Here is a 16,042-nt window from a genome sequence, read left to right on the forward strand (position 1 = left end):
GTGTTTTGTTCATCGATCCATTCATCAATCTTGAAATCAATAATGGATTCAAATGTTGAATTTGATATAAAAATAGCATGGAATACATTGAATATAATATCAAATGAATATAATTATATGTGGGATAAATTAGATAAATTAGAATTAGTACTGTATCAACAACAAAATGTTATTTCACAATTATTATCAGCTGTTATTGAATCGGAAGAAAATGTCGAGGAAAAAAGTTCAGAATTTGAAGATGATAATGATTCTGGTGAAGAATATTCCTATGAAGAAGAAATCGAATGTGAAGAAATCGAATGTGAGGAAATCGAACAGGAAGAATTCGAACGTGAAGAATTCGAACAGGAAAAAGAATATGAAGAATATGAAGATGGAGACGAAGATCATTCGGAGAAATTGGACATTAACATCAACAACGACGACTATGATAATGTAAGTTTGAAAAAACTTGAAGATTTTGATGATATTGATTTAGTGGTAAAAGAAATTCAAAATGATGATATTGTTGATGATGGGCAATTTGAAATCGAAGAAGTTGATGATGAAGAAGAAAAAGATGAAGAAGCAATCAAATCTGATGATCAAATGTTCGAAGTTCATGTTTATGATGAAGTTATTATTCCGGAAGAAGAAGATGATGATGAACAAGAACCAGATCAAGAACCTGGTGAAGAAATTGAACAAAATTTAATATTTACATCAAATGATTATGTACAATTTCGTGATGATTCCAGTCCAATAATAACGGAAAATGATTTTGAAAATCTGAATCAAATAAATTCATATTTTGATTTGAAAGGTCAAGAACCAAACAACAACAACAAAACGACAATCGAATCTGTTGCTGTCATTGTTGAATCACGTCGTCCTAGTTTAGTGACAAATATTTTTCCGGAAAAAATCCAACAAATCGATCGGGAATCAACAAATCTTGTAACAAATATTTTTCCATCGAATAACGATAATGTTGATGAACCAGTTCGTTCACGAAAATCAAGTTTAATAACAAATATTTTTCCCGATCATCCGGTACCTGATGAATCGAATCTTTCGAAAGAAGAATATACGGATCAATTTGGATTTTATTCCAACAACAACAATGACAATGATCGTTGTAAAACATTAAAAGTTATTGCTGAAACGGATTATTTTTCTTGTAATAAAGATTATGAACTACGGCCATCGTTGGTTAAAACGCCATCAATTTATGCTGTTGATTCTTCAGCTGATAAAGAACTGATTGAACCACAACAAGAAAAACATTTTATCGAGCAAAACATCGAAAAAATTCCGCCAAAACAACAACAACAGATTATCCATCCACCATCTCCGAATATTCCAAAACAACCGCAAGATATTTCAACAACTGTAGCACGACCAATGTCAAAATCGGATATAGGTGGTGGCGCCACCATCCCTGAAAATAACCTTATAACATCGATAACAAATTCAGTTTTTCAAGGATATCATAATGTTATGAAAGGATCATTGTTTAAAAAAGAATCTACATCACCACAACCATCACCAGTTCATAAACAACAACAACAACCGAATGATAATATAAAAAATTCAATAAAAAATATATTTGGTGGATTTAAATCACTACAAGAATCGATGACAACAATCAGTGGTAGTGGTGGTGGTGGTGGTAGCAGAGATGATAAAGTTATGATGGTAAAAAATCATCAATATTCATTGCCAGAAACACATAATATCATCACCACTGCCACCGCCACCGATGTTGATGACAGCTGCAAAACCGTCGATGTAAAATTCGAACCAGAATCCAAAACGAATTCGGAATTGAAAGCTGAATCGGAAGATAATCTAATTGGTGAACCAAGAAGAATGAGCAACAGTGGTAAAATGTCCAAACTGACTAGCCGTGCACAAACAATGCAAGAACCAAATACAATGATTGATACAATGATGATGATCGTTGAACCGAATCAAATTGATCGAAATAAATTGGAAAAAAGATATTCCGATGAATCAATGATTGTAACAACAACTATGGACAATGATAATTTGGATAGAGAATCCATGAAAAAATTATCAATTCCAAATGATCAAATTGATTTACGAGAAGAAAAATCAGAATTGACGGAATCAAAAGATCAATTATCGTTGCCACCACCACCACAAACATCATTGTTAGATGTCGATGACCATCATCAATCATCATCAAAATCATCAAGTCGTCGTGTTAGTTTTGAACCATCAATTATCACTGATGATGATGAAGCGATAACAAGTCCAACCAAAACAACTGGAGCAGCAGCTAGAAAATCATTTTCACTTTCATTGGATGAATCTGAATCAGAACAATTAACCCATGATGAAAATTTGGGTCGAAAAAATAAAAAAAGTCGTACAAAATGGATTGTTGCAGCGGTAAGTATCAATTGTTGATTTAGTTTTTCATTGATTTTTCAAATGTTGATTTTTTTTCCAAATCAAAACAAAGAGTGGTGCTCGTCAAGGAAGTGTTGATTCATGCAAAAATCTTTGGATAAAGGATAGGTTTGTTGTTTGTTTGTTTGTTTGTTGTTGTTCGATTGTATCGAACGGAAATCGTTCGATTGTTCATTGATGATTGTCTGTTTTTGTTTTTGTTTTGATTTTTTTGGTGGTTTTGATTTTTGATGTAGCCAAAATCCATTTTTTAGCGCCATCGATGCAACACCCGATATAAATCCAAGAAAAAAATCAATACCATTGGTCAGTGAATTAGTTTTGAAAGTAAGTATTTTTTTCGTTTTCGCTTTTTGATTTTGATAAAATTGATTTTCATTTTCTTTTGATAAAGACTATGGAAGCTACCAAAAGAAATTCACGTCTAAATTCAATGATTCCACGAACTATTGTTAATGATGAAGAATTGGTAAGTGGTTTTTTCTGGCCTGTTTTGTTTCTTGCAATTATCATCATTGTCGTTTTAAATTCTTTTTTTTTTTTTGTCGTAGAAAATGCATGTTTATAAAAAAACATTGCAAGCATTGATTTATCCAATATCAAGTACAACACCACATAATTTTCATTTATGGACAGCAACAAGTCCAACATATTGTTATGAATGTGAAGGATTATTATGGGGTATTGCAAGGCAAGGACTTCGTTGTTCTGAATGTGGTGTTAAATGTCATGAAAAATGTAAAGATCTTTTGAATGCTGATTGTTTACAAAGTAAGTGAAATGAACATCAAAGATTTGACAATTTCGAAATGATGATGATTTTCAATTTGTCAATCAAGGAGCGGCTGAAAAAAGTAAAAAACATGGAGCAGATGATAAAACTGATCATATTATTAGTGCAATGCGTGAACGTATGACAACAAGAGAACGACAATGTCCAGAAGTTTTTGAACTGATAAGGTTTGGTTTGTCGATAAATTTTGTAGATTTCCTAGGTAATCGATTGAATCATTGATAGATTGGTATTCAATATTGATAATAAACATCATGTTGGACATATGATGGCAGCCAAACAAAGCGTATTGGATGGTACATCAAAATGGTCTGCTAAAATTGCAATAACAGGTTTGATTTTTTTTTGAATGACGTTAGGTTGATCAAACCTGATAATAATGATTTTTTTGTTTTAAATTAGTGATATGTGCTCAAGGATTAATTGCCAAAGATAAAAGTGGAACAAGCGACCCGTATGTAACCGTACAGGTTGGCAAAACAAAAAAACGAACACGAACAATAACACAGGATTTGAATCCGGTTTGGAATGAAAAATTTTTTTTCGAATGTCATAATTCATCCGAACGTATGAAAGTACGTGTTTGGGATGAAGATAATGATCTGAAATCAAAACTTCGACAAAAATTAACACGTGAATCGGATGATTTTCTTGGTCAAACATTGATCGATGTTCGAACGTTAAGTGGTGAAATGGATGTTTGGTATAATTTGGAAAAACGAACGGATAAATCAGCAGTATCCGGTGCTATTCGTTTGCATATTAATGTTGAAATAAAAGGTGAAGAAAAAGTTGCTTCATATCATATACAATATACATGTTTACATGAGGTAAATCTTTTATTTTGATTAATTTTGCAAAAAAAACTAATTTTTATTTCAAAAAAAAATCCAGAATACATTTATGCATTTATCCGGAGAAAAAACAATGGAATTATAGTACTTCCAAAACAAAAAGGGGTAAGTGAAGATAGGATGTATTATTTTTTTTTTTTAAAATTCGTTCGAATTTCATTCAACCTAACCTAACCTAACCTAACCTAACCCTTCTGGGTCGATATAGGAAGATTCATGGAAAATTTATTATGAACCACCGGGACAGGAAATTGTTGATGAATTTGCAATGCGTTATGGTATTGAACCAATCTATCAAGCGATGACACATTTTCATTGTCTTTCAACAAAATATATGTTTTCTGGTTGTCCCGAAGTAATGAGCACTTTGTTGGCTAATATTAATGCATTTTATGCACATACATCGGGTTCGACTGCCGTTTCGGCTAGCGATCAATTTGCTGCTACTAATTTTGGTGTAAGTTTTTTGAAACAAAATGTTTTTCGCTCAAGATTTACTTTTGTTGATTTTAGAAAGAAAAATTTATAAAATTATTGGATCAATTGCATAATTCATTACGAATTGATTTATCAATGTATCGGGTATGTTTCTGTATGATAATTTTAAGCATTGAATCTAATTTGAATTCTGAAATTTTCTATAGAATAATTTTCCATCATCATCACCGGAAAAACTACAAGATCTTAAATCAACCATAGATTTATTAACAAGTATAACATTTTTCCGTATGAAAGTATTAGAATTGGCAAGTCCACCTCGTGCTAGCAGCGTGGTTAAAGATTGTGCAAAAGCTTGTATCCGATCAACATATCAATTTCTATTTGATAATTGTTATGATTTATTTGCAAGAGAATTTCAATCTGGAAACGAGCAACAACAGGAAAAAACTGTTAATAAAAAACCAGAAGATGAAAGCGAGAAGGGGCCAAGTTTATATAATCTGGATTTTTGGACCCGTCTGATTACATTGATTGTATCGGTTATTGAAGAAGATATGAATATTTATACACCAATTCTAAATCAATTTCCACAAGAATTAAATCTTGGTCATCTAAGTATTGAAACAATGTGGAATCTATTTGCAACCGATATCAAATATGCTCTGGAAGAACATGAACAAAGACGTTATTGTACAAGTTTAGTTTATATGAATTTTCATTTTAAAATTAAATGGTTTTATAATACATATTGTAAACAAGTAACAAATTTTAAGGATGTTATACCGGAATATCCAATGTAAGTATTCTTGAATTAATTACCTGAGTAACAAGCAAAAATTCATTTTTATTCATTTTCAGCTGGTTTGAACCATTTGTTATGCAATGGCTGAATGAAAATGATGATTCATCAATGGAATATTTGAAAAATGCCTTTCAAAAAGATGCCGATGATGAGGTTTGTGCTTTCAGATGATTTTTTTACTTGGTAAATTAATGAAAAATCCACTTGAATCACCCTGTAGTTTCAACAAAGCTCTGCTCATTCATTATTCTCAAATTCGGTTGTCGATCTATTCACACATCTAACACAATCATTTGATGTTATAAATAAATTGGAATGTCCTGATCCCGAGGTGGTAAAACGTTATATGAAAAGATTTGCTAAAACCATTGTTAAAGTATTGATTGGTTATAATGATGTTTTAAGGAAAGAATTTCCAAAATATGTTGAACAAGATAAAAAAGCATGTATATTGATGAATAATATTCAACAACTGAGGATACAATTGGAAAAATTATTCGAATCAATGGGAGGAGAAAAGGTATGTGCCTCAAGGGTTAATCCTTTATCGATGATGTTTTTTGTAATTTTGGTTTTTTCTTTCAAACAAAAAAAGCTTGAACAAGATACTGCAAGTATTTTAACACAACTTCAGCAAACATTGAATTCAGCATTGGATGATTTAAGTGGAATATTTTCAAAAAGTTTAGAAAATACTATAAAACAAAGTGTACAAGAAATGGGTGTCCTGTTGTTTCAGATAAAAAATACAAATATTGCACAATCAAAACAAGGACAAAAAAATTCAGCAGAAATATCACAATATGCTGATCAAATATTACATCCATTAATGGATTTATTGGATAAAAAATTAACAACATATGCTGAATATTGTGAACGTACAGTATTGAAACGTGTACTGAAACAATTATGGCGTATTGTTATTATTGCTATTGAAAAAAGAATTGTTTTACCGCCGACGGAAAAAAGTAACCTATTACCAACATTACCGAATACCAAGATTGAGGATGTATCAAGGTTATTGAAAAATAGTAAACTACCAACATTGAATGTTATCGAGGTAATATTTTTGGTAATTTGAAATTTGAAATGACTAATGTTTGTTTGTTATTTTCCCCCATGCGCAAATATAGAATATGCAAAGTGCAAAAAGTTTATCACCAAAACATTGTTCAATATTAGAAGAATCATTAGAAACGATAAAACTTTATTTTCATGCAAATGGTAATGGTTTAAAAAAATCATATCTGGATAAAAGTTCCGAATTACAATCATTGAAATATGCCCTATCATTATATACACAAACAACTGATTCATTGATCAAAACATTTATTTCAACACAAACATCACAAGATCTGGCAACACAAGAAGATGGACCGGTTGGTGAAATTTCCATTCAAATCGATATGTTTACACATCCTGGTACGGGTGAACATAAAATTACTGTTAAAAGTAAGTGTTGAGGGTTTATTTCAAATTTTTCAAATCGTCATCGGTCAATTTTGAAAATTTTTAACCATATTTTTTCAACTTTTTAGTCATAGCATGTAATGAACTTAAATGGCCATTAAATACAATGTTCAAACCGTTTGTTGAAATCAGTATGATTGGACCAAATTTAAGTGATAAAAAACGAAGATATGCAACGAAATCTAAACATAATAATTGGTCACCTGCTTATAATGAAATTTTTTATTTGTAAGTTTTTTTTTGATTGATTAGATTTTTATTGATTTTTTTTGTTTTTCACTACCCAGTCTGATTAGTAATGAAAATCAAGTATCCGGATTTGAATTACAATTTGTTGTTAAAGATTATTGTTTTGCACGTGAAGATCGTTTAGTTGGTATTGCCGTTATACAATTAAAAGATATTATTGATCAAGGTAGTTGTTCTTGTTGGTTACCATTAGCCAAAAGAATTCATCTGGATGAAACTGGTTGGACAATATTACGTATATTATCACAACGTACTAATGATGAGGTAGCAAAAGAATTTGTTAAACTTAAATCTGAACAACGTAATGATGTGAATATTGTATAGAAAACAAAACAAAAAAATTCAATGAAAAAAAATCATAATTTATAAATACAAAAAAAAACATTTTATGTACAAAGATTTTTCCCACATAATTAGTAATTAACATCTAGATTTTTGTTTGTAAAAATTTTTTTAAAATATAATTAATTAATTAATTGATTTGAATTGATAATTTGTTATCACTGAAACAAAGAGTTATTGTGTAATATCACATCACATTACATTTTTTTTTGCATTTTAAAAATTGTTAATCCGCTTGTTTTGTTTTTGTTGTTTGTTAAAAACATGTATATAATGACCATTTCATAAATTCAATAAAATGTTTTGGTTTTTGTTGATGATGATTCCAGCATTTATTCATATTATTTTCCAATTTCTTTTCATCATCAGCATTATCAAGTTCATTTACATTTTCAGTTGTCAAAACAATCGGCAGCGAAGCAATCGTCTGTTTTAACATTGACATAAACATATTGGTAGAATGTTTTCCATTTAAATTTTTCAAATCAATCATTGATAATAGATTCAATTTTATCTTGTCGGTTTTGAATAAATTTGATAATAAATCTTGCATATAATTGTTATCATTGGAATTTTGTTGTTGTTCGCTGGAATCTTCATTTGATTCTTTTTGTACGGAAACAATTTCTTCATCATGATGATGAACATCCAATTTAACTTTCATTTGTGGATTTTCTTCCATTGCATTCATTAGAATTTTTGCATCTTCGGAATACAAAAAAACACAATGAATATTAACATCATTTTGTCCATCACCAGACATTGAAAACATTGGTAAATTTTTTGAACTACTATTTTCAACATTATCAATAACAATCATACCGATTGCACCAAATTTTTGTACATTTCGGGCTTTTTCAATAAACATACAATTACCACGTTCAACTAATACGATTTGATTTTTGATACGGTCCTGGTCAACGAAATCATTCAAATTACAACCATCAAACGGTTTTAATTTAATAACTGTTGATTCAATTGAATGATGTTGTTTTTGTTGATTCGAATCATCAAAATCCAAACCAAATTGTGCCGGTCCAGCTAATAATGATACTTTTATCGATTTCGATAATATAAATGAAACTGTACGTAATTTTTGTTCATATTGATGTTGTTGTTGTGATAATGTAATCATTTCTTGCATAAAATAAGCACCTTCTTCAGCTGCTTCCATTGATTGTGCTGATTGTGAATCATGTATTAATTTAACCCGTCCATCTTTTAATATTATTACATTGATACCCAGTTGTTTAACCAAATCAATATGATCCGTTTTTGATGCTGAAAATTGTGCAGCCCTTATTCTTGGTGGTTGACGAAATGATTTTGCTTTTGATGATGAATGTGAATCACGATTAGAAATCAAATCTCTTACTTGCATACGTAGTATATTAAAATAACTCAGATTATCCATATTATTATCATAAAGATTACTTTTACGTAATGATTCTCGTGTTGTTGGACAATTATAATCCGAATCAGTAAATAAATAATTTTGACGTAAAAATTTTCCAGAAAATTGTTTTCGATAAGTATTATTTGTATAGGCTAATGAAAGTGGTAGCAAATGTGCTTCCGTTGTGAACACATAATTATCCAAATTGAATTCTGTTTGTTTGGGGAAAAATTTAAAATTAGTAAATCAAATCAAATTAGGTTAATACCTACCAATTTCATCATTTTTACTAAATAATAAATATAAATATTTTAATGTTTCAGCAAGAAAAAAAGAATCCATACGATCTTCTTTCTTTTTTGTTCGTACATCATTCACAGCAGCATAACCACAATGTACACGTGTAAAATTTTGCAGATTTTTCAATACATCTCTACCGACATCTAAATAATGTTGATCTCGGGTAGCTTGATAAAGAAAATATGTACTTTCAATAAATTCCGGTCGCAGTGGATGATGTGGCCAATGAATATTAAAATCCATTGTAAATGCTTCAGGTAGAAAACTATGTTTCCTCGTAATTTGATAAAGAATTTCATGTGTTTCGATTGCTGGTTTCAGATCACCTTTCAACACTTGTAAACCTGGCCAAAATGCCAACAATGAATCCATAAAATTTTTTGCTTGATTATGTGGTCGATGCATATGTACATCGATTAAAAATGGTCCATTACTAATATATTTCATTATGCTTGCATAATGACGATTAAAACGATCTAAATATTTTTCATCACCCAATAGGATATAAGTTTTCAGACAATATTCATAATAAGAATCAATACCAGCACCAACACCAGATTCTTTACGTATCCAATCACCAGTATCAATATTGATAATATTTCCAACTAGATCGGATTGACGATGACGTTGATTCCAAAGGTAATCCATTGCTTTTCGTGCTTTTACCTGAAAAAGAATCAGAAGGTAATCGCAGGTTAAACAAAATACCCAAAAGTGATTTTGAATTTGATTACCTCAAAAATTGAATCACCAGTCAATCGGCTTAATGCTGCAAATTCTAAAATCATTGAACCAGCACAAGCAGTACATGTTTCTTTTAATGGGCCGATTTTAAATGAATTCATTCCATATTTAAGATTGACTCTTGGATGTGGAATACCGGTGGTCGAATTGAATGCCCATAATAAACGATAACCAATATCCTGAGCCATTGATAATAATTGATTATCATACCATCCGAGAAGATGATCACGGTGATGTCTTTTTTGAATATCTTGAGCAAGAACATGGGCAGATAATAGGCCACCTAATATACGAATATTTGTTTCAAACACTGAAACAACAATATCCGAATCAAATTTAACATCATTGATAACAAGGCTGATGGCTTTTTCAAATTCCGTATAATTTCCCATTATCTGTTGCCGAAAAAAAATGAAGAAACAAATTAGAAATGAAAAAAATGGAAAATTGTTTTTTAGATAAAAAATTACCGCCAACGTATCTAATGTATCGATTAATGTAAGGGAAAAATTTCCTAAGGCATCATCAACATCACCACGTGATAATTCAACACCACGAAATCGTCCTTTACAGGATAGGGGCATTAATTCATCGGCTGGATAAGCATAATTCATATATGAATCATATGAATGTTGAAACATTTCACGAACTTCATTTCTATTCCAAAAAACAGAAAAATTACAAAATTTTCAATAAAACTTTCAAATAGATTTTGTTTACCTTAATATGATTCTTTCTCTTTCCGACATACAATCAACAACAACAACCGACGAACAAAACAACAACGATAATAAAATCGATGATAACGATAAAAGATTCATCATTTGATTTTTGATGTAAAAATTAAAATAAATAAAAAGTAAAAATGAAATTATCGATCAATATAATCGATAATTGGATGCGAAAATGAAAAAATTCGTGGCTAAATTATTATCATCATGATTGACCAGAAAAACAAAACAAAGATAATTTCCAACCAAAAATTTTTGTTACAACCAAAACATTCTTTACCACTCATTAGATCAAGGGGGTGTGTCTACGGATTACGTCCTCTATGAACGGATATCGCTAATCGTTGTTACTCGGCCGAGAATCGAATTGATGCTCCCAATTTGATCATTTTACATTTTTCTTTTTTTTTGACAAAATTTTTCGGATTTTTTTTGAAATTTTTTTTGCTTGATTGAAAGGAGAAAAAAATGTACGATTCAAACATCCAGATAAGAATTGAAAGATATAAAAAAACAAGTAAGTAATCAGTTTTTATTTTGATTTAATTATGGTTAATCATTTGGCTAATTTACCCGAAAAGTTGCAAATTATGATAGCATTCGTTTTAAGCCATATAAGATTGCTTCGAAGTTAAAATTTCTTCGAAATGAATCTAAATGTAAGTTACTGGATCATTTAGGTTTTTTTTTGCTGACAAAAATTTCTTCCCTTTAGTTTACCTGATTGATTTATACAATACAATCGAATCATTTCGTGAATTTGGTTTGAATAGTGATTTGAATTTGAATCCTGATTCGGTTATTTCATCACAAAAAATTCAATCCATACTTTATTCAATTTTTCATCATTTTAGTCGTCGATCATCAACAACAGGAAAAGATATTGATATTGATTATTCAGTTGCATTGATTTATAATTGGTTGATGGAAACTTTTGCCCATAATCATCATTCGAATGATTCGATTAATATTTTAGCATTTAAAATATCATTAATATTATTATGTTCATCACTTTTATCAAACAAATTGAAATATTTTTTCACTTTATTATCGAATGAAAATGGATTTATTGATCAAATGAATTTTTCAAAATTTCTTCACAATTTAAATGATTTATGTAATCATTTTGATCGGGAAAATCCTGTCGATTTCAACAATGAAATTCAACAAAATTTCACCGGTGAATCAATTGATTTAAAACATTTTATCGACGTTTTTCAAAATTTTGATAATCAAAATGATTTAACCGGTTGGCTGATTGTTTATCATCGTTTATTTGATTCCGAACAAGTTGTTCATCACAATATTCAATGTGATTGTTGTGGAAAAAACCCGGTGGTTGGATTTCGTTATAAATGTAAAATCTGCCATAATTATAATCAATGTCAAGATTGTTTTTGGACAGGTAAAAGTACGAAAAATCATGATCCAGATTTTCATCCATGTAAAGAATATTTATTTGATAAATCTCGTAAACATTTACGTCAATCATTTCGACGATCATTTCGTAAACTTCTTCCCAAGCATCATCCGGCTGAAGAAGAAAATCCTGAATCATCACTGGGTTTCAATCAACAAAACTCGGATAAAATGATAATGAAAAAATTAAATTTATCCGAAATTGTTTCACCGAAATTTTATCATAAAAACAAACATTCATCGAATAATTTTAATGAATTTAAATTGGAAGATTATGGTTCGGATTATCAAATGCAACTGCAATTCGATGGTATTGATAAAACTGAAAATGAACATTTATTAATTGAACATTATTTGAATATTTTAAGAGATGATAATCATCACCGTGAAGAATCAACATCAAATGGTTTATCATTATCATCATCAGATAGTGAAAGTTATGAAAAAATTATCTCCGAATTGGAACGAAAAAATCGTCAATTAATGTTGAATATTTCGGAATTGAATTCGAATGAAAAATCTCAAAGAGAACAAAATGTTGATCATCATCGTCCTGTTGACAATTCGAATGAAGAAAATTATGAAGAAAATTTTTTCAATGAACTTTCATCATTACGAAAGAAAAAAACTGATCTGGAAACATATCTGATTTGTCTACAAGATCAACGAAAAAATCTAATGTTTCAATTGGATGATTTAATGAAAGAATTGAAAATTGGGCAATAAAAATTTTATTCTTTTCGTTTTTTTAAATACATAAACCCTTTCTCTTTCAATTAATCTGATTCATTGGATTTTCAGGTGATTTATTAAATTCTTTCCGAAGCATTTCTTTTAGCTGTGATAATCGTAGCGATGGATTTTCTTGTTTAATCCGTGCCAAATGTTTTTGTTCATATGCAGCCCATGCAGCTTTCATTCTTCTTTCGGGATGACGATCAATTTCAGCTTCTTTTTCACTATTGAAAAAAACCGAATATGATTAGAAAAAAGAAAAATCTTTAAACATAGAACAAAAACAAACCTTAAAATGGTTATTGCTTCATCAATATTTCTGGCTTCATCACCATCAATTTGTAATCGATTAATATTTTCTTCCAATGGTACTTCCAAATGTGTTGGTTGTTGTTGTTGTTCTTTACTTTCACCACCATCTAATGTTTGTTTTTTATCGACAAATGTTTGAATTTGTGAACGGGTTACTTTTTTCGTTACGGGATTTTTCGGTTTACTTGATGACGAACTGATTGATTGAATATTTTTCATTTCTTCTTCATATGCAGCACGATTCTGTGCTTTACGTTGTGCTTGTTCATGTTTTTTTGATTCACGTTGTTGTTGTCGATCCATTTTTCTACCAATCAATTTATCATCATCACGCCAATATTCATCTTCTTTTTGTTTTTCAATCAATTCTTCTTTGGTTTTTTTAGCCGTTTCTTTACGTAATTTTGCTTCAACAGCTTTAGTATTTACACCAAGTTTTTTAGGCATTTTCACTCAATCAATCAATTATCAAATCGAATGAGAATTCACTGAGAAAGAAAACGTAATAACAAAAACATCATTTTGAATGAAAAAAAAACAAAAAATCAAAATTTTTTCTGAAAATTTTTTATATCGAATCGAATGTATTAAATGAGGGTGACGCAATGAATTTCGATCGAAAACAAAAAAAAGTCAAAATTATCGACCGTCCACAGTGTACGTTTTCAAGAAAAAAAAACGTTCGAATTTTTGTAAAAAAAATTAATTTTGGTGGGTTTTAATTTTCGTTTTTTTGAAGAAAAGTTTATATACAATTTATATATAAAATTGGACATTGATTTTTTAAAAAAATGATGAAGAAAAAAATACAAATTTGGACATGAAAATATGATGATGATGATGAAAAATCGATATGTTTTTTTTGAACGATAATAAATACTGATATAAATAAAAAGAATGGTCATTTTGATCATAAATGTTCGATAATAACAAAATTATCATCATCAGATAAAGTATTATTACTACGATTATTATTATTATTTACAATTTGTATATTTGTAATCGATGTTGATGAAGATTGTGCTGGTAATGGTGGTATCGATGATGATGATAATGATGATTGACCGGTATTGATAATAACTGTTGTTGCATTGTTTGTCGATGTTGTTGTTGTTGATTTTATATTCGAAATAATTTCATAATTTGGATCTGATTGTTCATCAATTTGATCATCATCATTATCATTATTATTAAAACGATGATAATGATAATAATTATTATGATTCTTTATAATTTCATAACCATTATCTAAACCTGTTGTTGTTGTCATTGTTGATGATGATGAAACAATTTCATATGCAGGATCATTTTGTATTGCTTCATAACCATAATCAATTTCATTAACGTTCGAATGATGACCATGATCATTATGATGATTTTGATTAATTTCTTTATAAACTGTTTCATAACCGGGATCTTTTTCATCATCATTCATCATTATTTGTTGTTGTTGTTCATTTGATGATAAATATGATGATGTCGATGTTGAAGGTATCGCATCAACAAATATTATTGTATTCCTATGTTGTTGTTGTTGATGATCTTTATTCAATGGAGGAGGTAATGGTGGTGGCGGAGGTGGTGGCTGAGAATATCGTTGCAATGCTGAATGATTTTCTTTTTTTGGTTTCATTACTTTTGTATAAAGATTATCGATAAAAACATTCGTAGCATCTCCTGTATTCGAATCATTATTATTTTGAAATTTTTTACTTTTTTTATCGACAAATGCATATAAAGGCAGATTGTTTGCTGAATTTTCATTCACCATCATTTCGCTGTTAGACGTTGAAGGCTGACAATGGTTATTTTGAGCAATTGTTGACGATGATGGTGGTAATGTTTCATTAATTTTTGAATAAGTTGCTGAACTATTATCACTATTAATTTCTTCATAAAATGATGATAATCTTTCCATACAATCAACATCTTCAACTTCATTATAATGATGTTCCAGATTCAAATTATTCAGATTATTATGATTTTCTCTTTCAGCTAAAACTTTAGCTAATGGTTCACGAACCGATATTGTATTGTAGGAAATTTCACGTTTTGGTTCGATCATTTGATTATGATGATTATTCAGCAACATCATTTCATCAACATTTTCCGAAGATCTTATCATACGATCTGATGGTGAAATAGGCAGTTCATGGTCGGCACGAGAATGATTTGGTGTTAATGATGGTGGATTCTGTACAACAACAATCGAATTTGGATCCGAATAATCATTATCAGTATCCGTAGAAGAATCTGTTGTTGTTATTAAATTCCGTATACGAGCATATGCATGATCTTCATGATTATCATCAACAATATCATCATTTTGTTTATCATGATTTTGATGATTATCATTACTGCAGGATTTATCATTGATTTCAACATTGACAGTTGATGAATTAGCTGCTGCAGCCACCGCCGCTGATGATGATGTTTGTTTATTTTGTGCATCATTATTATCATTCGATTTAATCGATTGTTGTGGAATGTCTGGTAAAGCTCGATTTAATGATAATGGTTGTTTGATCGTTGTTGATACTGAATTTAAAATCACCATATCATCTTGATTGGTGATTATTCGATGTGGTGATGGTGAAGATGTTACCTGATGATGATCGATAATTTGGCCACCACCATCACCATCAACATTATCATCATTTTTATTATTGGCAATAAATTCATTTGATAGAATATGTTTTTGTTGAAAATAATGTTTGGATTTTGGATTACAAACACAACAAACAGTGATAAATATTAACGATATTAACAATGATATTGTATAGATGATTAATGTCCAAAAATAGCTACCAATTTCCAAAGTGCCAATCATTTTTGTAATTTATAGCGAAAATTCTTCATTTAAATAACATTATTAACATTTTTGATGAAATTTTTGATTTTTCACAAAATTTTTGATTTTTTTCGCCAAAAAAAGTTTGCAGTTCGAACATTTTTTTTTTGCACATAACGTCATAACAAACATTTGCTCAACTGTAACGAACAAAGTGCTGCCATCTAGCGGCGACAACTTGT

The 16,042-nt window shown here is 29.7% G+C and overlaps 5 protein-coding genes across 5 annotated transcripts; 2 read left to right on the forward strand and 3 right to left on the reverse strand.

The window, feature by feature from the left end:
* The first annotated feature begins 16 nt into the window (after positions 1 to 16).
* LOC113794312 (protein unc-13 homolog B-like) lies at positions 17 to 7,354 on the forward strand. The gene is given in 19 exon segments (XM_027344424.2): positions 17 to 2,400; positions 2,474 to 2,529; positions 2,658 to 2,748; positions 2,816 to 2,890; positions 2,973 to 3,192; positions 3,261 to 3,381; positions 3,440 to 3,546; positions 3,617 to 4,044; positions 4,109 to 4,124; positions 4,127 to 4,173; positions 4,277 to 4,525; positions 4,582 to 4,650; positions 4,713 to 5,305; positions 5,368 to 5,464; positions 5,532 to 5,831; positions 5,907 to 6,371; positions 6,445 to 6,763; positions 6,850 to 7,009; positions 7,069 to 7,354. Coding segments are annotated over 19 exon segments (6,057 nt in total). The 5' UTR covers positions 17 to 42.
* On the reverse strand, positions 7,069 to 10,675 carry Edem2 (ER degradation enhancer, mannosidase alpha-like 2). Its single transcript, XM_027344431.2, has 5 exons — positions 10,533 to 10,675; positions 10,283 to 10,469; positions 9,803 to 10,207; positions 9,041 to 9,734; positions 7,069 to 8,980 (listed from the first exon to the last, which is right to left on the reverse strand). Exons 1-5 carry the CDS (start codon positions 10,634 to 10,636, stop codon positions 7,629 to 7,631), a joined length of 2,742 nt encoding a protein of 913 aa, XP_027200232.2. The 5' UTR covers positions 10,637 to 10,675; the 3' UTR covers positions 7,069 to 7,628.
* A 248-nt stretch (positions 10,676 to 10,923) lies between these two features.
* LOC113794321 (dystrobrevin alpha-like) lies at positions 10,924 to 12,790 on the forward strand. The gene is made up of 3 exons (XM_075823650.1): positions 10,924 to 11,060; positions 11,125 to 11,202; positions 11,259 to 12,790. The coding sequence occupies exons 1-3, from the start codon at positions 11,012 to 11,014 to the stop codon at positions 12,686 to 12,688; spliced, it is 1,557 nt and encodes a 518-aa protein (XP_075679765.1). The 5' UTR covers positions 10,924 to 11,011; the 3' UTR covers positions 12,689 to 12,790.
* Positions 12,731 to 13,599, reverse strand: LOC113794324 (coiled-coil domain-containing protein 124). Its single transcript, XM_027344439.2, has 2 exons — positions 12,987 to 13,599; positions 12,731 to 12,921 (listed from the first exon to the last, which is right to left on the reverse strand). The coding sequence occupies exons 1-2, from the start codon at positions 13,454 to 13,456 to the stop codon at positions 12,735 to 12,737; spliced, it is 657 nt and encodes a 218-aa protein (XP_027200240.2). The 5' UTR covers positions 13,457 to 13,599; the 3' UTR covers positions 12,731 to 12,734.
* A 119-nt stretch (positions 13,600 to 13,718) lies between these two features.
* Positions 13,719 to 15,965, reverse strand: LOC113794293 (uncharacterized). The gene has a single exon (XM_027344401.2). The coding sequence runs from the start codon at positions 15,837 to 15,839 to the stop codon at positions 13,920 to 13,922; it is 1,920 nt and encodes a 639-aa protein (XP_027200202.2). The 5' UTR covers positions 15,840 to 15,965; the 3' UTR covers positions 13,719 to 13,919.
* Between the last annotated feature and the right edge of the window lie 77 nt (positions 15,966 to 16,042).

Source organism: Dermatophagoides pteronyssinus, unplaced genomic scaffold (genome assembly GCF_027571235.1).
Source record: "Dermatophagoides pteronyssinus isolate colony J.1.1.1.1 unplaced genomic scaffold, Derpt_VIB-CSIC_2022.12 sq0033, whole genome shotgun sequence".
Taxonomy (NCBI): Eukaryota; Metazoa; Arthropoda; class Arachnida; order Sarcoptiformes; family Pyroglyphidae; genus Dermatophagoides; species Dermatophagoides pteronyssinus.